Genomic DNA, 27,364 nt, shown 5'->3' on the forward strand with positions numbered 1-27,364 from the left:
TTAATAACCACAGACGATGGAAGAAATCTATTTAATGGTTTTGGTCTGCGACACAGGACAATATGTGCTTTTTGGAAAAGTGCAAGCAGCTAAATTCGTGGCACTGAAAGTAAAGCAATAAGATTCCGAGCGTTTGAGTCATAGTCAGAGCTCTAGTTTATTATTTTAGTCATAGTTTGAGCAATTTGATATTTCGTTTTTTAGTCTTCAAGATCTCTGCAGTGTAATTTCCACCCCGTCACATCTATTTCAGAGAGTCATCCTCTGTGTTTCTGCCTCTCGGACTCAGAGTCCCTCTCCTTGCTGCCAGCCCTGCCCATCCTTCCTGGATATGAGGTCACACAGGAGGACCATGAACAAAGGACGGGCCGCAGGCATCTGAAGCTAAACTCGTACAGTTTCTTGAACGCTCGCTCTTTCACCTTTTTTTTTTTGGCAGGTCCATAAAAACAGTCGTAAAACTTTTCTTATACTTCCAGAGACTCTAAGCTGCATGTGGTGCATCATGTAGGGACGAGGCTTCGGTTGCATTGTTGAGATTTGCCTGAACATTTTGTTTTATACTCTCTCCATCTGTTTTCTCAAAATAATAATAATTATTATTATTATTATAATACGAATAAAACATTATGATGTTGATTCATTATTCTCTTGCATCTGTGTATTCTTTATATTTCCATCTTGAAAACAGTTAAGATAGTTTGCTAATTATTTCAATTTTGAATGAAACAATCAAGATTTTAGATCTTCTCATTCACAAACTTAAAAGCCTTTTAAGCAAAGCAACAACAAAAATCAATAAATGAACCAATTCCTGACAAAAACATTGGTTTCTAATGTCCAGGCCTACCAAAAAATACATATTCAGCAAAATTTTAATTAAATGAGTATGGAAATTCTGCTTTAAGGATTATAAAACGTATTTTTATTTATGTGTTACCATGTTTTAGACATGTTAGTGCAACATATGTTACAAACATGACTGTGAGATATATCTCCTTGCTTTACCCTCCACCCTCCACCCTCCACCCGCCCCTGCGCTGCCTGCCCGGGCTGAAGGAGGGAGAAGGAGGGGAGTGACTTCCAGACAGCGAGTCCGGAGTTCGGAGATCAGCGGAAGATGATCGAGGAGCCGCTCTCTGCCCTCGAGCCGAGGGAGACGGGATTAAAGAGCAACTTTTAATCCGCGTGACACGGAGAACCGGCCGCTCAGCCATGACGCGCGCGTCTCTCGGTGCGCGTTTCACTTTCAACTGAACCGTGACCGCGAGCATCCCCCGGTGAGTGGAGTCTGTCTTTAAAGGAGTATGCGTGATGCCTACAGAGTGTGTATACAATGTGTACTGTCCAGACAGAAGAGATGGAGAGGACTTTGTGTTTTTAAATGAGTCCTTATGGCAGTTTGGGAAATGGTCCAAGATTACAGATAAACAAACAGCATCATGTGTGTTAAGGTTTAGGCTGCATGCTTGTCAAAGTGTTCTGAGACCTCTTTCCACGGGAAATGAAGATGTCCAACATTATGCATGCTTGACCTCTCCTCCTCTCAAACGGGACACGAGAGCTGCAGCAGAGGGGATTGAACTGTCCCTCTGAGGAAAAGAGTTTTCACTGAGTCTGACGTCTCTGGAGCCGCAAGAGACTGGAACTCCATTCCAGGATCATCAGAGATTTCCAAACATGCAATTCATTTAAAACTCAAACAAATGGTGTATAGTCCCCAGGTCCGTCAGCACGAGACCGTAACGGCTCCTACCTGTCCTTGTTGGACCTCCCCTCTGTCTGTTGTTGTTGTTGTTGTCTGTCTGTTGTCAGGTCTCTGTATGTCTCGACTTTGCTGGTCGACTATTCACTCGACCTGCATGCATGTCTTGTTGTTGTTTGGCTGTCTGCTGTTATATTTCATTTACTCTGCCTCTATGTTCTGTGTTTCTGACATGGATGTTTTTATTCTCTCAATTTTAACACAGTTCTCCCTTCTGTTGTTCGCTTTGTCCGTACTTTATACGTAATCTTGTGTTTTTAGGTTTGTTTTATGACATCTGCCTCCGATGAAAAACAGCCTCTTGGCTATAACCCTGGCACATTTACAGAAATGCTTTTATGAATGTGCACTGCCCTTTATTAAATAAACCAACGTAAAAGAAAGAGAACGTGATTATTCTGTTAACTTTGATCAGATGTTTACTGACTAGTCGGATACATAGAATATCTTTGAACCATACAACTGGCTGCTTTCTGACCCCCCTCACCTCCCCCGCTGCAGTCCAACGCTGTGGATCTGCTGACACTGGACTCCCTCGCTCACTTCTGACATCCAGTGTCAGCAGCCGGAGCTTTGAAGATGATCAACCCTCAGATATACCTCCACTACAACTACACGGGCAAGCTGGACCACCGCGCGACCGTCGGCACGAGCTCCGGCGCCGCGGACCCCAAGACCGTCGTGTTCCTCATCATCTGCGGCTTCATCGTGCTGGAGAACCTCACCGTGCTGGTGGCCATCTGGAGGAACCACAAGTTCCACAACCGCATGTACTTCTTCATCGGAAACCTGGCGCTGTGCGACATGCTGGCCGGAGTCGCCTACCTGGTCAACCTGCTGCTGTCGGGCGAGAAGACGCTGCAGCTGTCCCCCGCGCTCTGGTTCGTCCGAGAGGGGAGCATGTTCGTGGCACTCGGCGCCTCCATCTTCAGCCTCCTGGCGATTGCGATCGAGCGACACCTGACGATGATCAAGATGAGGCCTTACGATGCCAATAAGAACTACCGCGTGTTCCTGCTGATCGGGACCTGCTGGCTGATTGCTGTATCTCTCGGGGCTTTGCCTATTCTGGGCTGGAACTGCCTGGACAACCTCCCCGACTGCTCCACGATCCTCCCTCTCTACACCAAGACATACGTGGCTTTTTGCATCACGGTGTTCATGGTTCTGCTCCTGGCCATATCGGTCCTTTACGCCCGCATCTACATCCTGGTGAAGTCCAGCAGCCAGAAAGTGAGCAAGAACAGAAACTCCGAGCATGCGATGTCCCTCCTGCGCACCGTCATCATCGTGGTCGGAGTCTTCATCACCTGCTGGACGCCCCTCTTCATCCTGCTCCTGGTGGACGTGGCCTGCGAGCAGCGCTGCCCCATCCTGTACAAGGCGGACTGGTTCATCGGCGTGGCGGTGCTCAACTCGGCCATGAACCCGGTCATCTACACGCTGGCCAGCCGCGAGATGAGAGGCGCCTTCCTGGGCCTGGTGTGCGGCGTCTGCCTGTCGGGGGCGGCGGCGGCAAAGGGCGGCGGCGGCGGCAACAAGCGGCCCCTGGAGCCCAGCCGGAGCAAGTCGTGGAGCAGCCAGAACAACCCCGACCAGAACCAGCGGGGGGGCGGCGGGCGGGCGGAGCCGGAGAAAGGGCGGGAGACGGAGACGGACACGGCGCACGGCGAGGTCTCGGTGGTGGCGGGAGGGGCGGGCCGAGCCGTCGGGGAGAGTGACGGGAAGGACTGAACGGCAGGAAGTTGAGGCCGGTCCTGGCGGGGAGCTCACGGGCGCTTAAGTTGTGATTCAGGATGAAGGATTTCTTGGCTGCAGGGCAGCGGTTCCTCCGCTTGTTATTGATTTATCTGCATCACCTGAAGTCTGGAAGCGGATTACAATGAGATACGTCCTTCACTAAGAGGTGATATCGATTGTGTCGTCGAACATACTGGCCTAATATATGGATCCGGCCGTTGGACGGATCCATATATTAGGCCAGTATGTTCGACGACACAATCGATATCACCTCTTAGTGAAGGACGTACACTACCGTTCAAAAGTTTGGGGTCATCCAGACAATTTTGGGTCTTCCATGAAAACTCACTTTTATTTATCAAATGAATTGAAAATTGAATAGAAAATATAGTCAAGACATTGACAAGGTTAGAAATAATGATTAATATTTGAAGTATTAATTTTGTTCTTCAAACTTCAAGCTCAAAGGAAGGCCAGTTGTATCGCTTATATCACCAGCATAACTGTTTTCAGCTGTGCTAGCATAATTGCACAAGGGTTTTCTAATCAGATATTAGTCTTCTAAGGCGATGAGCAAACACAATGTACCATTAGAACACTGGAGTGATAGTTGATGGAAATGGGCCTCTATACACCTCTGGAGATATTTCATTAGAAACCAGACGTTTCCACCTAGAATCGTCATTTACCACATTAACAATGTATAGTGTGTATTTTTGATTAATGTTATCTTTATTGAAAAAACAGTGCTTTTCTTTGAGAAATAAAGACATTTCTAAGTGACCCCAAACTTTTGAACGGTAGTGTATGTCATCACTGTGCGCGTACCTGCGAATGAATCGAAGGGTAAAGACAAGAAGATCAATCGTGTGAAGCAGAGTTGTATTCCAGGAGATAAATGCATCGTCACAAAGCTACAGAGGTCGTCTGGAGGACATCATGCAGAGTGACGGTGCGCTCCACCTTCACAGAAGAATACGTACCTCTGTGGTTGTGACGATGACAATATAGGAAAAGACCCCAAAAAATCACCTGTCATGAATTAAAGTGCAATTATAGTTCTGCAAAATAATGTAATGAAGAATGTAGACACTATTACTGTTATAACAAACAATGGAAGTTATTTATTATTCTATGCAGTCCCTTCTGTAATGATGTATTTACTCCGTGCAATTGCTGTAGTGACAGCTGCATTATACAATGTATATGATATGTAAAGAGATGAATTATATTATTCATGATGAAAGAACATCCATATTCACCATCCTTAACCCTCCTGTTACCTTTGGGTCAACTTGACCCCATTCAATGTTGAACCCTCCTGTTACCTTTATATTTACTGACATCTTTTACCCTCGGGGTCAATTTGACCCCAGCAATTAAAACCTCCAGAAAATTATTAGAATTAATATTGTTTCCCAAGTTTAAGTGTGAGGTACTTTATGTTTGTTTGTTGACTACCTAAATAGCCCTTTAAATATATATAAAAAGTTGATATTTCTTATATGTTTGACAGTGAAAAACAGCCTGGGGTCAAATTGACCCCAAAGAAGAATATGTATTCACAGTTGTCCCCAAAAAATTAGGAAAAGTCATGAAATATGAAATTGACCCCAAGGAACACCGACATGACACATTGAATGGGGTCAAATTGACCCCAAAGAAGAATATGTGTTCCCAGTTGTCCCCAAAAAATTAGGAAAAGTCATGAAATATGAAATTGACCCCAAGGAACACCAACATTACACATTGAATGGGGTCAAATTGACCCTAAGGTAACAGGAGGGTTAATGGATGCTGTTTGTTCAACATCAGCAGATTGAAGTGATGCCGGGGCTCCATCTGCTGGTTAATAACAGCAGTTAATATGTGACGTGATATTCTCATAACATGCTGCATGATAAGTACGGAATCTCTTCAATCCTCATTTTAGGAAGTTGTTGTGTGTTATCAGACTTACAGAAGTGAACACAATGAACTGTCGACGCGTGAGGCCGGTGCGCTGGAGGAGGAGGCCTGTGGATGCAGCATGTGAATAGGAAGCAGCTATCTCTGTGATACACACATATTAGCTTCAAACAATAAACCTCATGTTTCCAGTAGTGCAGTTATGTCCTTGATGTGTCTTCCTCATTCCTTTGAGAAAATAACTCCATTGGCACAAATTACAAACAAATATGTGTTATTGTCTCGCTGGTGTTGTCGTGGTATCTGGCCGTGCAGGTATGTCAGTGCATGTCCAGGTTTAGAGGTGTCCATGGGGTTTCTGCAGCTGCATCAGGATAATAAAGGTGAAAGGATTTTTGTTTGTGTTACTCACAGCTTTGAAATATAACTTCAAGATATTCAACAGCAATATATTTTTTCCTGACACAGCATCCAGGTTAATAATGCCCCAAAAAACCTGTCCGAGAACTGTTTTTTAGAAAATGAATCTCAATTCAAACGTGGGACCGTGTGTTCTGTGGATTATCCAGAACAATAATTGTTTATATCTTGTTTTTTCGTTTCAACGCCAAAAACATCATATTCTTAAAAAACATCTGCGTGGCAAAATATCTCGATAAGTCAGTGAGAAAACTTTGTTTAATAACTGTGATGACACTGACTTAAATATATGAAATATTGATTATTCCAGCAAATGCAACAACTGAGATTCTACACATTCACAGTTTTATTGCCAACAGTCGTACAGAATAGTGATAAACCCATAGAACCAAAAGAGTAAATCTGTAAACATCATTTGGACTTTTTTGTTTTTATTTCCTTTTTTTCGCCTCTTTTTTGTAACTATACCTGTTCCAAAATAGTGAATTTCTTTGTGATTTCCTGCGACAAAGATTTGTATTGAGAATCTGGAAATGATACATTTATAATATATAGTAGAGAGGGAGGGAGGGAGGGAGGGATAGAGAGAGAAAACGGTCTCAAGCAGCAACACGCAGCAGGGCAAAACACAACCTCTAGTGAACAGGCATGCCCCATCGAAGATCAGCTTTTGCACTTTAAAGAGAGAAAGAAAAGAGAAAGAAGAATACCATTTGTACAAATAAAAGGCACATTTCATCAACAGAAATCTAGAAAGAAGCCGTGTTCTCTTTGTGTCCCAGCATGTTTGGTTGTATCATTTCTTCATGCCACACAGCGAATCATCTCGTTATCAGAGGGATTCAAGTATGGAGTTGATCCAGTTATATATATATATATATATAAATATAAATATATACATATATAATATATATATATACATAAATATAAATATATACATATATATAAATATATACATATATATTTACATATATATATATAAATATATACATATATATATATATATATATATATATAACTATATATATATGTATATATATGTGTGTGTGTGTTTAAACTTTGCACATTTTGCCCAGGTGATTCTATAAATTTGCTCTTCAGAAGTAAAGACTAATCTCAACAGCATTCTTGAGATTAGCGTTGTGTTTTTAAAATTTATTTAGCACATCTTCTCCCAAGATATGCGATTTGATCAAATCATATCACAAATAATCGGACTAAAAGTAAACGGTGAATTACGGTTCATAAAGCGAACTTAACGATTCTCCGTGCCCTTTTCTTCACACCTCGCCTCGTGCTCAAAGGGACACGAGGAATCAAGGAAAGTCTCGTCGGCTGAAACCAAAACGAAGCTGGTGGTGGACGTTTCCATGACGATCCCAAATCCTCGCTAAAACATGTGTTGTTGTGAGATGCATGAACTGTACCCTCTTGCAGCAAAATACAGGCACGTTATATTACATTGCATCTGTCTTGTCAAACCCATTGAACACATGCTGATGTGGGTTCAGTCGAAGTGGTCCGGTGCATATCGAATACAATGCCCCATTCATTTGGTATCCATCAGAGTCCCGACGACGGTCAGGAGGAGAGCGTTTCAAAAGTATGTCTATTTCTATCAGCCATTTCAAATGTTCTGATTCCAACTCTACAAACAAAGTAGAACACTGGTGACAGTAAACTGCTCTGAGGAATGAGTGTGTACAGTGGACTGCAAAAAGCAAATGAACTCTGACCCGTTGTCGTGTATTCCCCTGTGTACCATACTTAAAGTAACACAAAGCCCGCTTCCTTTGCTCCTCATAAGTACAAACACAAGAGAAGTGAAGGGAGTGGTGCTGGCAGGAGTAAGCACGTGTTCCTGTGAGGACACCTAGTGGCAACGCAGTCGTGTTGCCACGAGAAATCAGCACGCGGAGAAAAACATATACTTTTGTTTAACATCGATAAGTGAAGGTGATCCAATATTAAACATGACATTCTGTACATCAGGTGCACACTGTTTGTCTAATTGATCTTAAGTAAAAAAGTGTTAATCACAACTCAACACATTGATAGTTCATCGTGGTACAACTGACGCAGACGACCGGACCGATCGGACTTTCTGATTGTGCTATTCATTTGTGATCGCTCGAATCATAACTTAAAAGTTTTTAAAAAATGAAAATAAAAGAAGAAGCATAAAATGCTAATAAGGAATGTGAGAATAACCATTTGCATGACTCAAGCCCCACAACTAATCATTTACTACACACCGTAAAGAAGAATCTAGAGAAAACGAACAATTCGGAAATAACCACTGGTTAAAAAGCATAAATATATGTTACAGTGTGAGCAAACACGAGCACCTCTTCCAAATAAAGGGGCATCAAGGTCGACGAACAATGTCCACGAGAACGGTTGATTTGAAGTCATGCGACTGCAGTGACGCGAGGAAATACTCGGTAAAAAAGGTTTCTTTAAAGCCGTCGACAGCACGATGAAGGATGTGTGTTTCCCCCCCGACACTTTGTGAAACTGCAAAGCAAAACACATTTAGTTTCCCCAATAACAGCAGATTTCATATCGTGACTCTGAGAGAGCCGTCACATTCGTGGTGGGATTAAAAGAGATCCCCTCGGAAGTGATTAACTACAAACGGTATTTGTTGTAGTTTCCTCGACCTCCTCGCCAACGGTTCCTGTAGAAATGTGGTTGTGCTTGACAGACAAAACTAAAATTTCAGATGTGTATTCTAAAATACTCTTGTCAACTCCTCTTTGAGGTTTGTTTTGCACTTCATCTAAACTAGAAGAACAATTGTCTTTATTTTTTCAAATCTTTTAAAACACCAAATTAAGATATTATGTCCAAATGCACCTCTGTCTTCTCAAAAATACAGCATTTCAGTCATCGCAACAAAATAATAACACTTCTATAAATATTTGTGTTTTTTTTTCATCTTTAACAAATCTCGTATCTTCCGGTTTCTCCAGTAAATAACCGCGGGCCGTCGGCGCGAAGAGCCTCCGAGTATCTCCTCTTCGCGTTTCAGGACGGTGGGAAGGACTGTTCAGAGCTTCCCATTTCCCACCGGGCAGTGAAGGCATCATTGTTTCCTTCCAACAGGCTGAAGGAGACACAGTTCACTCCCAGCTGACACAATCGGGAGACTGTTGTCACGGTGATGGCCGATAAGATGGCTAATGCTGTCAAATATGTGATCTTTTGTCCGTACCTTTTGAAGAAGAGACAGATGTTAAACGTCAGTTATGGCCTCATTGCACCAACGTTGAGTTTCTCTTTCTCTCGTTCCCTCGACAGTACATCTCCCTGACCCGAGGCGACCTTTGACCCCGTCTTACCGTGCCTTCGGGGTCCACCAGCAGCAGGTGTTTGGCGAGTCCGTTGTGCATGCCCGTCAGGACGTAGGACCCCGGGTTGGTGGTGCTCTTACGAACCAGGAAGTCCCCGTCTTCCCTCAGCAGCTGCTCGGCGTCCCGGCGGCTCATCTTGCCGTGGTACCACGTCCGGCCCTCCAGCTCCTCCTGCGCCCGGAGGGCCACCGAGCGCACCAGAAGAAGAGGGCTGGAGCTGTCCACGGACGCCGCCTTGTGGAGGCCGGAGACCGGGGGCGGGGCCGGGCCCTGGGGCGGCGGGTGGGACCGGCGCTGAATGGCGTCCTCGAAGGGCTCTGGGGTCGTCGAGGGCAGAGGAAGGGATTAACAGAGGAAGGTTTCACTCGACATCCTTCGGCTGTCTATGAACGGCGCTAATCCAGGAGGTCAGCTACTGAAATATTACATTTTACATGACATCACACGTCATTTAGCAGACGCTTTTATCCACAGAGACTTACAATAAGTGCATCAACCTAGAGTACAAACTCAGAACAACAAGAATACAGAAAGTAACATTTCCTCAACATAGTCGAACTACTAAAGTACCATAATAAGAGCTATTTAAGAGCCACTGGAGTGATAATCTGTGTTTTAATCCAGATATAGTCTAAAGATGTGTTTTAGTTAAAAACATGAAGATGTCTGAAACACAAGGTCATCAGTTTTAATTTGAATTTTAATATATACTTTTAAATGTAATATTGTTTTCTTGCTATTCCACTTGTTTTGCTTTGACTCTCTGTGGAGCACTTTTAAACATTGTTTTTAAAGGTGCTATATAAATAAAGTTATTATTATTATTATTATCAGTGCTTAGTTTGTCTTAATTTCTAACTGGATTATTGGTGCTGTGGTGATTGGATAATCTATTCCACATCTATTTCTGTTCACACTATTTCATTGATCAACAGGTGGCGGTAACACACGAGAAAAAGGCAGAGAAGAAGTCGACCGGTCGTCACTAAATATGGATATATGAACATAAAGGATTTCATTTTCCGCTCCAACATTGTTTTTTAAGGAACTGCATCCCATTAAATAAACCTTCTACTTCTCTACCAGATGGAATAAAGAGAGTAAAACCCCTGCTGTGGTGTTGGGTAACTTAATTTGTCATTGTTTTGCACAATATATAAATATATATATAGATATAAATATATATTTATATATAAATATATATATTGCGCAATACAATGAAGATTTAAGTTTTTTTTTTAATAACCCAATTAAAAGTACTGCAATAAATTACTTATTCAATAACTTTACAAATCAAATAACTTAATTTTTCATTGTATTGCGCAATATATAAATATATATATAGATATAAATATATATTTATATCTATATATATATTGCGCAATACAATGAAGATTTAAGTTATTTTTTTAATAACCCAATTAAAAGTACTGCAATAAATTACTTATTCAATAACTTTACAAATCAAATAACTTAATTTTTCATTGTATTGCGCAAGATATAAATATATATAAATATATATATATATTGCGCAATGCAATGAAAATGTATGTTATTTTTTTAATAACCTAATTAAAAGTACTGCAATAAATTACTTATTCTTAACTTTACAAATCAAATAACTTAATTTTTCATTGTATTGCGCAATATATATATATATATATATATATATATAAACTACAGCAGGTGGATGATGATTCCTGCACTCAGTCTTCATACAGAAACTCTTCATACATAGTTAAACACAACTTTATGAAACAAGTCTTTTATGTATAATAATAGCAAAGCGAAGGTGCAAGTTGAAAGCAGGAGACAATACAGCCCTGACATTAACACTGATATGGTGTTATTAACGCCACGCTGACGTCACCGAGAAACAAAAGGCCACGAGTCCTCTATCATTACCGACTCTGACGAGGACGTCATCCCGCGGCACGGACCCGCGTGAAGAAACCGAGACTCACTCATGTCAAACAGGTCCTTCTGGGGGCTCTCTCTGGCTGCCATGCCCTTGGTCACATGGTCCGCCTCGGCCTGCAGCGCCGCCAGCACCTGGGCGTCGATCTGCTGAGTGTTCACATACGCGGGCAGCTCTCCTGTTTTCGGTGCCGGACCTTTACTCTCGGGGAGGCTGTTGATGTCAAACGATCCTACGGTCGACATGTTGGAGGAACGGTCACAGCCAGAGGGTTGAGATGATGCAACGCGTCTCACGTATTCCAGTAGTGGGAAACTTGTTGGTTTTTCTCACCCTGTTGTATGAATGTAGACTTTCTTTCATCTCCCCAGTTTTCCCCACAGTGCCGCCCTTGGTAATATGTCTGATCTACTGAAGATGGGCCCGTCTGACGACACACGGACACACAGGCAGACAGTTCATTAAAAACATTCATTCAAACATTCATCGTTATTGAGATTGAGACTCCTCCACCTACTAAAGTTACTCTGCTCAAGTTCCTTTAGGATAGGAAATTATAAGCATTTTTTGCTTCTACCTATACCTTTTCAGTCTTTCTCTTTTGTATATTATATAGAACTAGAACGGGCACTCGGTAGAGCGCATACTTTCGCATATCACAACATTGGGCATTGAATTATGAACATTTTGGCATTAGTTGCATGCTAATTGGATAAAAATTGACCGCGCTATGGTAAAAAGAAGGTTTTGACCTTTTCATGACCTTGACCTTTGACCTGATCGATCCCAAAATCTAATCAAATGGTCCCCGGATAATAACCAATCATCCCACCAAATTTCATGCGATTCGGTTTAATACTTTTTGACTTATCAAAACATAACCGTCCGCATTTTCAATGCGAAGGTAATAATATTGTATTTGATTTGATTGACTCAATAAAATACACAAACAAAACAAACAAATGAATCCACAGAAGCTGGGTTGTACCTGGGACCCGTCAGGCGCTGCATTGTGATTGGTCAGCCGGGTGTCTATAAAGCCTCCAGGGGGGGGCATCTTGCCCGGGATGTTGTTGTAGTACGGATGTTCTGCTGACTCCTCCTCTTCCTCCGTCCATGGCAACTCCTCCATGTTTAATACCCTGGAGGGAAAAAACGTGGTTTGATCATGGAACTCAAAGCTGCAAATGTGTGTGTGTGTGTGTCATTGAATATGTACATGTTGCGGGTGTCCCACCTGTCATGTGTGGAGGTCAGTTTTCCCAGTGGACACTGCAGGTACTGCTGGAAGCGGAGGTCGAAGGCCTGGCCGATGGTGCTGATGACTTCCTGGGCCAGCCCGTCAGAACACTCCAGGATGTGACATGCTGAGGAGGGCGGGGCCAACACACTGGAGTCAGCATGGTGCGTGAGGCGCTCTACAGTCGATCATATAACATGAGCACACCTACCTCTCCTGTTCACCGGGTCCTTTGCTACATAGGCAACATAATCGGTGGTGTCCTAAAAAGAAACCACACAAAAAAGACGCATTATAGCCAACTTTTATCTTTTGGGTTTCTGGTTATAAAATATTTTTGTTATGAAGTAGTTTTGAGTTATCACAAGATGTAATATGACACGGGCCATGAAGATACTTACAGGGTCTCCCCCTGACGCGAAGGAGATGGACTGCATGTGATGGTTCGCTATGATCTGTAAACATTTACGCAGCACAGGTGAGTTTTTAAAAACCTCTTTATACACACAGGCATAGAAATGCACACGCATGCATTCTGCACACATGGTGTAACATTTATATCAGAATCGTGTTCATTTCTTTGCCTTTCCCCAATAATTAAATGAGATAACTGCCTGCTATCTGAGCATATTGGAAGTATCCAGGGGTCAGACGAGCAGGTCGGCACTTGTTTAGTCTGAATGCAGCTGTGACTCTAATATAAGGAACTGATTCTCAAGATATCTGAAATGTTATTCCGGCGTCTGACATGTGTAGGATTATTAAGTATATGTATTATTTTCTAATTTGGCACCATCTGCTGGCAGTATCAAGAAAGACACAAGCGTGGAAAGCAAAGCACACTGACCACTGACACCACCACATCAACAACTAGTATCTCTAGAATGTATTTCTTTAACCCTCCTGTTACCTTCACATGGACTCACCTCTTTTACCCTTTTTGACCCCAGCAATTAAAACCTCCAGAAAATTATTAGAATTAATATTGTTTCCCAAGTTTAAGTGTCAGGTACTTTATGTTTGTTTGTTGACGACCTAAATAGACCTTTAAATAACTAATAAAGTTGATATTTACCTTCGCATTGAAAATGCGGAAGGTAATGTTTTGATCGCCGTGTATTTATTTATTTATTTATTTGTATGCGTGTTATTCGCAAAACTCAAAAAGTATTGAACCGAATCGCATGAAATTTGGTGGGATGATTGTTTATTATCCGGGGACCAGTTGATGAGATTTTGCGATCGATCGGGTCAAAGGTCAAAGGTCATGAACAGGTCAAAATCTTTCGCAGAACTCAAAAAGTATTGAACTGAATCGCATGAAATTTGGTGGGATGATTGTTTATTATCCGGGGACCAGTTGATTAGATTTTGGGATCGATCGGGTCAAAGGTCAAGGTCAAAGGTCATGAACAGGTCAAAATGTTCTTGAATCGCATGAAATTTGGTGGGATGATTGGTTATTATCCGGGGACCATTTGATTAGATTTTGGGATCAATCGGGTCAAAGGTCAAGGAAAGGTCAAACTCTTTTTTTACCATAGCACGATACATTTTTGTCCAATTGGCATGTAACTAATGCCAAAATGTTCATAATTCAATGCCCAATCTTGTGATATGCGAAGGTATGCGCTCTACCGAGTGCCCGTTCTATTTCTTATATGTTTTACACAGTGAAAAACAGCCTGGGGTCAAATTGACCCTGAAGAACACCGATGATGTGTCCTGGACATTTAAAACATATCATCATGTGAATTTGATGTTTTCCCAGTTGTCCCCAATAAATTAGGAAAAGTCATGAAATATGAAGCAAAAAAAATGATGTCAATCATTTTTTTAGAGACGTTAAACATTGAATGGGGTCAAATTGACCCCAAAGGTCACAGGAGGGTTAAAGTCAGGTTGCCAACCTCCTCTGGAGAGGCCGTGTGCTCGTCTTCCTTCTCTAACTGTTCTTGTATTACATAAACCTCCTTGAACAAACATCCTTAATTCTATTTTTTTCAAACACTCCAGCTTCCGCTTAAAAACACGTCTGCCATTGCATCATTCTGAATATAGAAACTAATGGCTTCTTATATTTCTTTCTTTTTTTTGCTTTGGAGATTCATTCTAATCTTGACCTTGGAGACGCTCGTGTGGTAAATATCGTAATCCACAAGGTCGCCGTGCTTAGCTTTCAAACGCAACTCATGGCCTTCTCATTCTTGACCCTGTGTGACCCCTCCCCCACACACACACAGAGGATATACGGTTGCTAGGAGGTTCGTGCAGACCCCCCAACACAACGGCGCTTCAGTATCTCTTCCTGAATCCAGCGCAGCAGCATCTGTTGAGTATCTCGTGGCTCAGGGGATGTTTCCAGAAGGGGGCACACTGACCTGTTTGCAGTCGGGCGTCATCAGGTTGAGGCTACTGGTGGAGATATTCAGGTTGATGGACATGCCAGTAAACTGCAGGTTGCTCTTCCCCAAGATACTGGACAGAGCTTTTGAAGGTGGCTGAGAGGAGCAGAGGAAGACGAGCGAGACAACAAAGTCACTTCTTCATCACTTACACGGTATCCATTATATGACATCACATGTCATTTAGCAGACGCTTTTATCCAAAGCGACTTACAATAAGTGCATCAACCTGGAGTACAAACTGAGATCAACAAGAATACAGGAAGTAACATTTCCTCAACATAGTCGAACTACAAAAGTACCACAATAAGAGCAATTTAAGAGCCACTGAAGTGCTAATCTGTGTTTTAATCCAGATATAGTCTAAAGATGTGTTTTTCACACATGTCAGAAAGGAAAGATTCAACAAGTGTTCCTTGCTTTATGCTGAGAGTTCAGATCAAAGTGTCGCTCCGTGAATATGAAGCTGTGGCCAGCAGGCCGGTGGAGTTAAGCATGAAGAATGGAGACTGGGGGAAACACTGTGACTGGGTCAGAGGTCAGAGGTCAGAGGTCAGAGGTCAGCGGGTCCGTCTGCCAATCGAGGGGATCGGCGGTTCAATCCCTAGTCGATGAGTCCTTGAGCAAAACACGTAACCCTGACTGTGTCTGCAGTGGATGAATGTCGGGATGACCCGATGAGACGTGAAGTCAAAAGGACTTATAAAATGTCAAACAATTTTTTTAAATAAGTTTGATCATTTCACCACTAACAATTCTATCCAGAGGAAACATTATTGTTCAATATTTTTATTTATTACAGCATGGGCAATGCACATTTCACCTCATAATAGTTTTAGATATCCAACACCGCTGCTAGTGGTGATTTTTGGATTAAGAGACGAGCCAAAGGCGCCAGATTAAAACGACGTGAACCCCGTGAGAAGCGGCCGGCGTGAAGCCGATGTCACGTGATCCGCCCCGCAGCGACGCCACGGCGTCTTCCGGCCACGTCGATTCTGAGAGGGAAACCGGTCCTCGCCGTGTTGGAGACTCTCCTCTGACATTTGAACAAGCTCTAGAGAATAGAGTAATGGTTCATTTCACACCCCACATCAAGACACACAGCGCAGACACACACCGCGCACACACACACACACACACACACTCACACTCGGCTCAGCCTCCTGATCACAGACATTGTGCACTCCATGAGTCACTAAGCACTGTGTGCAATGCATCGTGGGCCGGAGCTACGCCCACGCACATGCAGTCCCATACCTCGCTCTCTCGCTCTCTCTCCTCTAAGTACAATCTATTTCTCTCTCATCATTTCTTCCTCTTTCCATCTGTCTCCATTTTCTCCCTCTTTTTGCACGAAGGAAGGATGAGAGAAACTTACAGAGGCGATGCTATATATAGATGTTGGACGGGTAAATGAATATATAATGCTGTTTCCTCTTTTCTCTCCTCTCCACTGTACCTTTCACTAACATTCATTTTCTCAGCTCTCTCGGTGTGGGCATCACTTCTGCCGTGTTCCCTCCCTCCTCCCTCCCTCCTCCCTCCTCCCTCCCTCCATGTACCTTTCTCTTCCGCAGAGCTCCTTTGGTCCCTGGAACAGCCTCACACACCAGGCTGACGGCTTCCCTAGAGGGAGGACGAGAGGAGGGGGAAGCCAAGATGGTGACCATAAACAGCCACAGAATGACTGTTATGTGTTGTTGTTGTTGTTTTAATACAATTACTACTTTGCCAAGAACAATTTTATTGTGTAGATAAAGCCAAAGTTAGCGAATTAGCAATCATCACAAAGTCCAGCTGGTTTTAGCCAATTTAAATGGAGATTTTATTTAAGATACATGAGATGGGTTTTTTTTCTTCCTTTTAGTGGTTTCTAATTGTAATGTGATAATTGAATAATTAATGTGTTTGTATTTTTTATAATAATAATATCACTTATTATTATGGCTATTATTAGTGTGGTTTGTTAATTAAGCGACTGTTTAATAATTATAAAAATAAATATAGAGTAAATGTAAGTTATTATATATTGTTGTGCTTGCCATTCACTGCCTTGTTCTTTTATTTAATAAAAGCATTGCTTTATTGTTTTAATGTCGCGAACACATGACATGTTGCTGTCATCTGTTTGGATTATTTTGGTTTATTGTCCATTAAATGAGAAGATGCGAGTTGATAATTGATAAATGGAAAATGGCTGTAAATCTGTAAATGAATACATTTACCTAAAAGAGAAATAATTGTATTTATAGTGAGGCTGAACTCCACAAGAGACCCGAGTCAAGAGTCAATATCCAGTGAAGAGTATTTCATATGGTGCCGTGAGGAATATTACAAACGCAGAGCACCTCTCAAAGCCATGCAACTGTCTCTGGTGTACGGCGCGACGGATGGGAAGTGAACCGTTTTATCATTTTCATGTAAAATACAACAAAATATGGATTCAATCGTTGCTAAAAATAGAGCTGCTTTGATGCAGTCAAATCAAATCCCCCCTAAAAGGAAGTGAATTTGGTTTCATGACTTTCATGAAACGTTCATTTCCGTATTCTTTCTAAATCTCCACGACAGTAAAGGTGCTTTCAGGAAGGCAAAATCTAATAATAGCAATATCATGAGACGTACAATGTTCTGTGTGTTTGTCTGTCTCTCTATGTATGAGAGGCAAACAGAAACACAAATATAGAAATATGCTCTAGAGCACAGGTGTCAAACACAAGGCCCGCAGGCCAAATCCGGCCCGCGGCATCATTTCATGTGGCCCCTGACGGCTTGAAAGACACGTGATCACCTTTTCTTAAAGAAATGAAAGAAACATTTCCCGTGCTTTTATTTTGAAGGTTTCAAATAAAATGGATGTATGTTGTAATATTAGAGACATTTTCTTATGTGCAATACATCTACACTCAAATAAACAATAATCAAAAGCAAAGAGAGTTATTTAACAAGATGTTCGAGGAGCTTAAAGTGTTTCCGGCCCTTTAAGAGGGCGGCCATGATGCTGACGTGGCCCCTGCTCAAGATACATCAAATATTAAAATACTTTTTATTATGGCAGATTGAACCGTATTCATACTGAGAACTAATGTTCTGCTCGTAATTATAAGTTTATATCTGCGAAAGAACGACCGAGAGCAGTGGTTTATTTAGAGTAGTTTTTAATACTAAATGTAATTAATTTGTACCACTTAAACATTTGGTCACATGACAGATTCTCACTGAGCGACTTATACTGAAAGCACAGTAGATAAAAGTTTTGCTAAAAATAAATTCAGCTATTGTGTTCATCTACTGTGATCTCTTAATCACTAAAATCATTGTGTATCTGCTTAGTACACACGTTATAAACCGACACACATCCAGGAGCATAATTAGTAATGACTAAAATAGTATTCACTAAGTTCATTCACAACATGGCACACCTATAATGTCCTATTCTTATAAAGTAGGTTTAGAGTTTAGTCGATAAGTTAAAAACAGATGTGAGCAAAAATAATATATTGTATTAGTATATCTAGGGTTTTATGATTTTATTTTATTCTGGTAAAAAACATCACAAAAACAATTCTGAGTGATTTCTAGGTCGAAATATGTGTGTTTTTTAAGTAAATCTAAAGAAGAAAATAAAAAGTGTCACTTGGAAATTAAAATAAAACCTTTTATATCATAAATAAATATAATAAATAATTGTAGATAGTTACCAATTATATTATATAAATATAAATATATAATATATATTTGAACAACTACACACCAGACGTATGTGTGTTAGGTTTAAGTATCAACAATAATCGGCCTGTAATGGCATAATAAACGATTTAATGGGATTTGTTTTACTTTCTTTTGAAATCAAGTGAATCATGAAAAGTCAGAATATAAAAGTGTGGCCTTACCTAGTAATTTGTGATCTTGTGGTGAAATCCAAGGATCTCATCGACCGAAGGACTTCTATACAGCCCAGATACTGGAAAGAAGAAAGAAAGAAAAAGTAACAATTAAAACAAGCACATAACAACAAGCACAACATCTGAACTCATATAATCCAAATACCCGCAGTCCTTCACTTGATACAACATCACAACAACATTAACTCAATATCTACAAATGAGGCACTCAATCCAGAAAGGATCAAATGTGACTCAACCGATTCACGGTACTGGTTGTTATTGACCACTGGGGGCGCTGTGGAGCAGCTCCATAAGCGTCGTTGCATCTCGTGCAGGACACACCTGCCCAAAGGTGTGCACAGCTTCCTGTTGCCTGTCGTTGGCAGTGAGGCACCAAAGATACTCGAGAAGGAGCAGGACGCAAACTAGCAGACAGTGATGTAAACTATGAAGGATTCAAATTGTTCTTTGGAATAGAATCCCTTTTTTCAGAATCAGAATCCGTTTATTGCCAGGAATGTTTACACAAACGAGGATTTTTTTTGCCGAAAGGTGCAACATTTGACATGACAAACAACAATCAATGCGACAGTGCAAAGTGTGTATTAACTTAAGTATAAGATAAGATAAATAAAGATAAACAAATAAGATAAAGATAAACAAATAACGTTAAAGTGTTTAGGTGTGTGTTTCAAGAGACGTGTGTGTTTAAGTTAAAGTGCATGTTAAAGTGACATGTGTGTGGAGGAGGCCTCCAGGAAGAAGAAGAAGAAGAAGAAGAAGAAGAAGAAGAAGAAGAAGAAGAAGATGGAGGTCTTTGTCCTGATGGACTGCAGCCTCCTACCAGAGGGGAGGGACTTTTACGATGTTTTATGAGCAAGGTACATGATTTGTAGGACTAACGATCACACACAATGCATTTTGATTAGTTTTATTTTAATGAAACTCCACACGGTGACTTGGAAAACCAAATACCGCCAATTCAACGGCAGAAAAAGAAACATGGAATGTTTCCTGCACTAAAGAGCCACATTGACATCACAGCGTCACGAACACAAGTCATAAACATTACACCAATCTCATGAGTGCATTTTCTACCTGTGAGGCGAGACTACTGACTACTTGGATCCTGCTAAGTATCTTCTTTAAACTAGTTTTATCTGCTAAAGTTACTGTTGTATTTGTTGTCTAAAGCTGCTAGATTGTTAGTCTGTCCTGTTTTAAGGAGTTGTTTTGGTAGAGAGGTGTGTCCTGTGTTCCAACACCTGAATCTTCACTGATTGGACGAGCGATCGTCACCTGGTTTCTATTGAGTGTCATTTGAATACCAAAAGCCAAGGGGCGGTGTCAACGCGGCTGGAGGTAATTGGCACTAACTTGGGCTCATAACCGGGTGGGGTTTTTCGCGTCAGCTCTAGCGTCAGCGTGACTCATCGGACGAAGACTCGGAGGACAAAGACATAGGAGTCTTCCGTTGGAGTCGAGACTCGGAGGACAAAGACATAGGAGTCTTCCGTTGGAGTCGAGACTCGGAGGACTCGGAGGACAAAGACATAGGAGTCTTCCGTTGGAGTCGAGACTCGGAGGACAAAGACATAGGAGTCTTCCGTTGGAGTCGAGACTCGGAGGACAAAGACATAGGAGTCTTCCGTTGGAGTCGAGACTCGGAGGACAAAGACATAGGAGTCTTCCGTTGGAGTCGAGACTCGGAGGACAAAGACATAGGAGTCTTCCGTTGGAGTCGAGACTCGGGAGGACAAAGACATAGGAGTCTTCCGTTGGAGTCGAGACTGGAGGACAAAGACATAGGAGTCTTCCGTTGGAGTCGAGACTCGGAGGACAAAGACATAGGAGTCTTCCGTTGGAGTCGAGACTCGGAGGACAAAGACATAGGAGTCTTCCGTTGGAGTCTTCGGGGTGGCTGAGTATTTCCCATTTTTTAATATGTGTGTCTTTTCCATACCTGTGCGTATCTCTACTGTAGTTACTATAGGACTCGCTCATTCATGTACCGGAACCCTCCTCTGTTATCCTTCCTACCCGTCTACTCACACCCAGCACCTGGTCACAGGAGGCCTCTGGAACTGTCAGTCAGCCAACCGCAAGGCCGACTTCATCTCTGGCTTTGCTGTGGAGCAGTCGCTTGACTTCCTGGCTCTCACTGAGACCTGGATCACAGCAGACAACACGTCTACCCGGCTGCTCTCTCCTCTGCCTTCTCCTTTAGCCACACACCCAGACCCTCTGGTCGGGTGGAGGTACAGGTTTACTCATCTCACCCACATGGTGTTTCTGTCCCTACCCGCTTCCACTCTTTATCCCACTGACTTTTGAGTTTCATGCGGTGACCGTTACTCATCCGGTTCAACTTCACATTGTTGTTCTCTACCGTCCCCTGGTTCTTTGGGAGATTTCTTGGACGAGCTAGACGTCCTCCTATCGAACTTCGGAACACGGCCCCCCGCTCATCCTTCTGGGTGACTTTAACATCCAGACAGAGAAGTCATGTGATCTCTTACTCTTACTGTCTTCCTTTAACCTCTCACTCAGTCCCTCCCCTCCTACTCACAAAGCCGGCAACCACCTTGACTACATTTTCACAAGAAACTGCTCTACCTCTAACCTCACTGTGACTCCTCTCCATGTCTCTGACCACTTCTTCATCTCTTACTCTCTCTCGCTCTCTGGTACTGACAACCCACCCATATCTACAGACTCTGCACCTGTACGCCGCAACATTCGCACCCTCTGCCCCTCCTCTCTGGCCTCCTCTGTCCTATCTGCTCTCCCCTCAACTGACTGCTTCTCACTCATGCATCCTAACTCTGCCGCAGACACTCTCCTCTCTTCCCTGTCTTCATCTCTTGATTCTCTTTGTCCTTTTAAGACACGACCGGTTCGGAAATCCTCTCCGGCTCCGTGGTTGTCGGACTCGGTGCGCGCCGAGAGAGCCACCCTGCGAGCGGCGGAAAGAAAATGGCGCAAATCGAATCAAGCGGAAGACTTGCTCTTCTATCAATCTCTCCTCTCCTCCTTCTCTTCCTCTATCTCTGCAGCCAAAAGCTCGTTCTACCTGACCAAAATTCAGTCTTCCTTCTCTAACTCCAAAAAACTCTTCTCTATCTTTTCCAACCTCCTTGATCCCCCCTGTCCTCTCCTCCTTCCATCCTTTTGCCGAGCCACTTTGTCGACTACTTTACAAACAAGATAGACGACATACGCTCCTCCTTTACAAATCCATCTTCTATCACCTCACCAACACTAACTTCTTCATCCCCTCTTTCCTCTTTCACCCCCTTGTCTCCCAATCAAGTTCTTAGCTTGGTGACCTCCGCCCGACCGACCACCTGCGCGCTTGACCCCGTCCGTCTCCCATTCTCCAGGCTATTGCTCCTGACCTTCTGACCTTCCTCACCCATCTTATTAACAGCTCCCTCTCAACTGGCTGTTTCCCTAACTCTCTGAAGGAGGCGAGAGTCAACCCTCTCCTGAAGAAACCCACGCTCGACCCGTCTGAAGTCAGCAACTACAGACCGGTCTCTCTTCTTCCTTTTCTCTCCAAAACTCTGGAGCGAGCTATCTTGAGCCAAGTGTCCTCCTATCTCCACAGTAACAACCTTCTTGACCCTCACCAGTCTGGATTCAAGGCCGGCCACTCGACAGAGACGGCCCTCCTTGCTGTCTCTGAGCAGCTTCACACTGCTAGAGCAGCCTCTCTCCTCTGTCCTTATCCTTCTCGACCTTTCTGCAGCATTTGACACCGTGAACCACCAGATCCTGATCTCTTCTCTTCAGGACCTGGGGATCTCAGGCACTGCACTCGCTCTTTCTCTTCCTACCTTAAAGACCGCACCTACCGGGTAACTTGGAGAGGATCTGTGTCTGATCCTTGTCCTCTCACTACTGGGGTTCCTCAAGGCTCCGTCCTGGGTCCCTCCTCTTCTCTCTGTACACAAATTCTCTCGGCTCTGTCATTCGTCGCATGGCTTCTCCTACCATAGCTATGCTGATGACACCCAACTGATCTTCTCGTTTCCACCGTCCGAAACACAGGTGGCGGCACGAATCTCTGCCTGTCTGACTGACATCTCTCAGTGGATGTCTGCTCACCACCTGAAGATCAACCCTGACAAGACTGAGCTACTATTCCTTCCAGGAAAGGCTCCCCACCCACGACCTGACTATCACCTTCAACAGCTCTGTGTTGGCCCCTACCCGGACTGCCAGGAACCTCGGGGTGACACTCGACAGTCAACTCTCCTGACGGCCAACATCGCTGCGACGACGTTCCTGTAGGTACATGCTGCACAACATCAGGAGAATACGTCCTCTTCTTACTCAGAAGGCGGCGCAGGTTCTGATCCAGGCTCTGGTCATTTCACGCCTCGACTACTGCAACTCCCTCCTGGCTGGTCTACCTGCTAAGGCCATCCGACCCCTGCAGCTCATCCAGAATGCAGCAGCTCGACTGGTCTTCAGCCTCCCGAAATTCACCCACACCACTCCGCTCCTCCGCTCTCTCCACTGGTTACCGGTGGCTGCTCGCATCCGCTTCAAAACACTGGTCCTGGCGTACCGTGCTCTAGACGGATCGGGCCCCGTCTACATCCGGGATATGGTCACACCGTACACCCCGACACGTTCGCTCCGCTCGGCAACAGCCAATCGACTTGTGACTCCTGCACCTCGAGCTAATCACTCTACATCCAGACTGTTTGCTGTCCTGGCTCCTCAGTGGTGGAACGAGCTCCCCACTGACATCAGGACAGCAGAAAGTCTCTACATCTTCCGTCGGAGACTGAAAACACACCTTTTCCGACTATATCTGGATTAAAACACAGATTAGCACTTCAGTGGCACTTAGATAGCACTTACTTATGGTACTTTTGTAGTTCGACTATGTTGAGGAAATGTTACTTCCTGTATTCTTGTTGTTCTTAGTTTGTACTCTAGGTTGAAATGCACTTATTGTAAGTCGCTTTGGATAAAAGCGTCTGCTAAATGACATGTAATGTAATGTAATGAATGGCTATAAGGGGTGTGACTGGATATTAATTTACGACTTCATTTATGATCCTTTCATCCAATCTTCCTAAATTGACTTAAACCTGTATTCCATGTGGCAGCAAAGGCCCAAAGGCAAAGAATGACACAAAGTTCATGCAAAGTGCTTTTGAAAGTGCATCAGGGTGTTCATATGTCACATGAGGTGACGGTCGTCCTCCCATCCCATGACTCCACCTTCCAGCCACTTCGTCACCCTCCAACACCTCCTCTGACGAACACCGAGAACATTTACTGCTGACGAGTTTCTATCGTTATCACATTCATAATCTGTGTGTCCACAGACGCCCCGACTCTCCGGCCATCAACATCTCACCATTCTAACATCGTTAGAGACGTTCTGAGCACGACGTGAAGATGTGTTTCTCTCATGCTCTTCAACAAACAAATACTAATTATTTATGAATATCAATGTTTAGCCAGCTTTGAAGAGGCCATCGCTGATCCCAGTTAACAATACTGGTCCTTTAACATGCTCAGTCTTTATAACAAACAACAACCTGCAACATAGGCATTTATATTAGGCAAGAGGTTTTGCATACTGGAGTTTTAATGTTATGCTCATGTATTCATTTTTAAAGTGTCTCGCTTATCATGAAGTTGCACTCAGGTGAAAAGATGTAACACAACGTGTATTTGGTCCATAATGTGCACAGTTGCTGAATTAAACTATCAGTTGTGTGCAGTCGAAACCGGATACGTCGGGTCAGGAGGACAAAGCACTTATCCAGAGACACCGCCAGGCTAAAGGCGAATGAGTATTAATACATGTTGTAATTTTTAAAAAATGCACAGAATAAGGACAAGTAACACACGTGAAATAAATAATTACAATATACAAAGAAACGCAAGCAAAAAGAAGAAGGGCGTTATTATTTCCAGCTTCTTGTTTTTGCTGACAGACCATCGTTAGCATAGAGTGACCACTGCCAATCAATGTCCCTTTAGAGTAATGGTGCGTGACGAGTGACCGCATGACGCTAATTAAAAGTGCTGTGAGCAAAAACACCACGAGGAACTCAATACGCACAGGACCTCCGACCGCAGGGGGCCAGCGACCGGCCCCGCCCCCCTCCCGGTGTGGATGCTTCCAGCGGCATCGTCTGGGCGAATCAGCGCCGCCGATTTTGGTTTTTGACATTTATTTACATGTATCCAGCATTGTATTCAGATATTTCACTGCTTTTGTGAACCTATGACCTTTTGGTAAACCAATTTCAAACACCAAAACAGTTGGTCCACATGAGTAAAAGTGTGTTTTCAGAAGAGATATGAAGAATTTTTAAAAATCGAATTTGCATTTTCAGCTTTAGGGCCATACTTTTTTTTCCCCACTTGTACCTGAGGACAATTGTGCCTCATTATATAGAGAGCTGAGATTGTTCTGGAATTTTTGATGTATAACACATGGGTAGCCTATGTGTTATATGCAAAAGCCTTTTAACCCTCCTGTTACCTTTAGGGTCAATTTGACCCCATTCAATGTTTAATGTCGGTGTTCTTTGGGGTCAATTTGACCCCAGGCTGTTTTTCACTGTGTCAAACATATAAGAAATATCAACTTTTTATGTATATTTAAAGGGCTAATTTAGGTATCAACAAACAAACATAAAGTACCTCACACTTAAACTTGGGAAACAATATTATTTCTAATAATTCTCTGGAGGTTTTAATTGCTGGGGTCAAATTGACCCCGAGGGTAAAATATGTCAGTAAATATAAAGGTAACAGGAGGGTTAAACATTGAATGGGGTCAAATTGACCCGAAGGTAACAGGAGGGTTAAAGGTGGATTTAATTTTTTTTGTAAAATCGAGAAAATGACCCCAGACTCATGCAGGGAATGGAATGTCCCACCGGTCACAGACACCGCCGGCTCGGTTCGGGCGAGTCGTGGTCGGAGTCATGTGACGGAGAGCACACTGTGAACCCTGATTTTGGAATATCACACCTCACCGAGCAATCCTCTCCAGTTCGCTCATCCAGCTCTTCGAAACCACATTCTACTTTTTCTTTTCCGTGCAGCGTTAATATTTTTTTTTTAAAAGATGCACATTCTACTGCCAAGTTATTGTTTCAGTGAAAATGGTTTGTTCCGTGTTCTCATTCACTTTCCACCTTGAAGAGCCTGCAGGGCTCGGCATCGCCGCTCCTCGTGCTCGTGACTCACTGCCGGCATGATGACATCCACAGCTCTCGTGCTTGTGCGCCAACTTGTGCGCCGCTTGTAAAGATGCGTGACGGCGGAGAAACAACAACGTGAGAGACGCACCGCGTGGTGCGTGATTCTCCAGTCCCACCATCTCACTGTCTGCAGCCACAGAGCTCAGAGGGATGCACAATGTACAGAATAACACGTCACCACGGTTACAAAAGCATAACGCCGTGGCTCCGCGTATATAAGACGAACTGTATGAATTTAAATGTGTGCAGTCTTCTCAGAATGACGCTGTTCTTGTTTTGCCATCACACTTTCCCCCAACGTTCACCCTCTGTGTTGACTGAATTATTCAGCGTCTACTTTGTGGATGCTGCTGCTGCACCTTCTGGTGAAGCCAACCTACAGACGCCCACTCAAGGGCACGTCGCTCCGTGCCAATAAAACCTCATCTCTCATAAGACGATAAACCCCCTTGCATGTGGCGGAGCTCGAGTCATTGAAAGAAAAGACAGAATGGAAAAGAAGGCGAGGACAAAAATGCAAAAAACGAGATGACCAACCTTCACGATGTATGTCACCCCTGGACCGGAGATCTTCTCGCTGGAGTGTCGCCATCCTCTGGAGGGTTTGGTCTCCGGTCCTCCACCTCCACCTGGACTGCAGTCCTCTCCGCCGGGCGGCGGCTCGTCCGGCCTGCTCTTCTTGCTCGTGCCGGCGGCCGGCTCGGGGGTCGAGTGAGAGGCCGAGCCGCACAGAGAGCCGCCCGCACCGGAGGCTGCTGCCGGCGCCGCGCCGGGGCCCGAGCCCCCGCCCCCCTGCAGCTTCGACGCGGCCAGGTCCTTGACGGCCGAGGGCAGGCCCTTGATGCCCAGCAGGCTGCCCGAGTTGCTGAATTTCAGGCCGGACACCTTGTTGATGAGGGTACAGAGGGTGGTGCCTCCATCGTCCGGGTGGTCGGAGCCGTGGCCGGTGGGGGTGCTGGAAGCGGCGGCGGCGGCGGCGGAGGGCTGGAGCTCAGTCGGCGGGGTGTAAGACGTGTCGGCTGCGGACTGCGGGGGGGCCGAGACCTTGGGGTTCATGGACAGGCCGTGGAGAAGCTCATCGACGGATGTCACGGACTCGTTCCTGAAGCGGTTGTATTTGGTACGGTGAAGCATACCCTTCTCTCTCTCGCGCTCGCCCCTCTCTCCACCAACCGACACGCACAGCCGGCCTCTTTCACAAGTGTGCTGGCAGACGTGGCTGAGCCGCGCTGATTACCCTCTCCTGGAACATCGCAGCAGCAAACGCCTTTCGGCAATCACAGGCCACCTGACTGTAATTCTCTCTATTGAGGTGACAGTGGCGGTCGTGTTGAGCTGCTGCTGCTGTCGCCAAAGTCCAATCTACTCTCAGTCAAATCCAGAGCTGCAATCCAATCCGTCAGATAGAAATAGACAGACACAATCCATGAAAACACAGCATTGAGGGAGGAGAGGATGGGGAGGAAAAAGGTCTC

The 27,364-nt window shown here is 43.9% G+C and overlaps 2 protein-coding genes and 1 long non-coding RNA gene across 4 annotated transcripts; 2 read left to right on the top strand and 1 right to left on the bottom strand.

Annotated features, from left to right (window-relative positions):
- Nucleotides 1-1,121: 1,121 nt before the first annotated feature.
- On the top strand, nucleotides 1,122-9,225 carry LOC130205467 (sphingosine 1-phosphate receptor 3). 2 transcript variants are annotated; one of them, XR_008833922.1, is made up of 2 exons: nucleotides 1,122-1,280; nucleotides 9,137-9,225. XR_008833922.1 is itself a non-coding variant. In XM_056432869.1 (2 exons), the coding sequence occupies exon 2, from the start codon at nucleotides 2,345-2,347 to the stop codon at nucleotides 3,497-3,499; it is 1,155 nt and encodes a 384-aa protein (XP_056288844.1). In that variant the 5' UTR covers nucleotides 1,122-1,280; nucleotides 2,267-2,344; the 3' UTR covers nucleotides 3,500-3,676. The 2 variants fall into 2 exon arrangements, 1 of the variants encoding a protein (XP_056288844.1); XM_056432869.1 differs by lacking the exon at nucleotides 9,137-9,225 and adding an exon at nucleotides 2,267-3,676.
- shc3 (SHC (Src homology 2 domain containing) transforming protein 3) lies at nucleotides 6,905-27,364 on the bottom strand. Its single transcript, XM_056432868.1, has 12 exons — nucleotides 26,427-27,364; nucleotides 18,649-18,719; nucleotides 16,318-16,381; nucleotides 14,729-14,848; nucleotides 12,749-12,802; nucleotides 12,559-12,610; nucleotides 12,345-12,474; nucleotides 12,096-12,249; nucleotides 11,441-11,534; nucleotides 11,154-11,339; nucleotides 9,178-9,506; nucleotides 6,905-9,050 (listed from the first exon to the last, which is right to left on the bottom strand). The coding sequence occupies exons 1-12, from the start codon at nucleotides 27,021-27,023 to the stop codon at nucleotides 8,922-8,924; spliced, it is 1,980 nt and encodes a 659-aa protein (XP_056288843.1). The 5' UTR covers nucleotides 27,024-27,364; the 3' UTR covers nucleotides 6,905-8,921.
- LOC130205468 (uncharacterized) lies at nucleotides 9,420-10,299 on the top strand. The gene is made up of 2 exons (XR_008833923.1): nucleotides 9,420-9,596; nucleotides 10,125-10,299. It is a non-coding gene; the product is annotated as an uncharacterized LOC130205468 (long non-coding RNA).

This window comes from Pseudoliparis swirei, chromosome 15, assembly GCF_029220125.1.
Source record: "Pseudoliparis swirei isolate HS2019 ecotype Mariana Trench chromosome 15, NWPU_hadal_v1, whole genome shotgun sequence".
Classification (NCBI taxonomy): Eukaryota; Metazoa; Chordata; class Actinopteri; order Perciformes; family Liparidae; genus Pseudoliparis; species Pseudoliparis swirei.

Excerpts from the sequence above, each read along its gene's own strand:
- LOC130205467 (XM_056432869.1), top strand. The coding sequence starts at position 2,345 with ATGATCAACCCTCAGATATACCTCCACTACAACTACACGGGCAAGCTG.
- shc3 (XM_056432868.1), bottom strand. The coding sequence starts at position 27,023 with ATGCTTCACCGTACCAAATACAACCGCTTCAGGAACGAGTCCGTGACA. Across the intron at positions 14,849-16,317 it reads GAGCTCTGCGGAAGAGAAAG|CCACCTTCAAAAGCTCTGTC; the intron begins GTACATGGAGGG and ends TGCTCCTCTCAG. Across the intron at positions 11,535-12,095 it reads CAGCGCCTGACGGGTCCCAG|ACGGGCCCATCTTCAGTAGA; the intron begins GTACAACCCAGC and ends GTGTGTCGTCAG.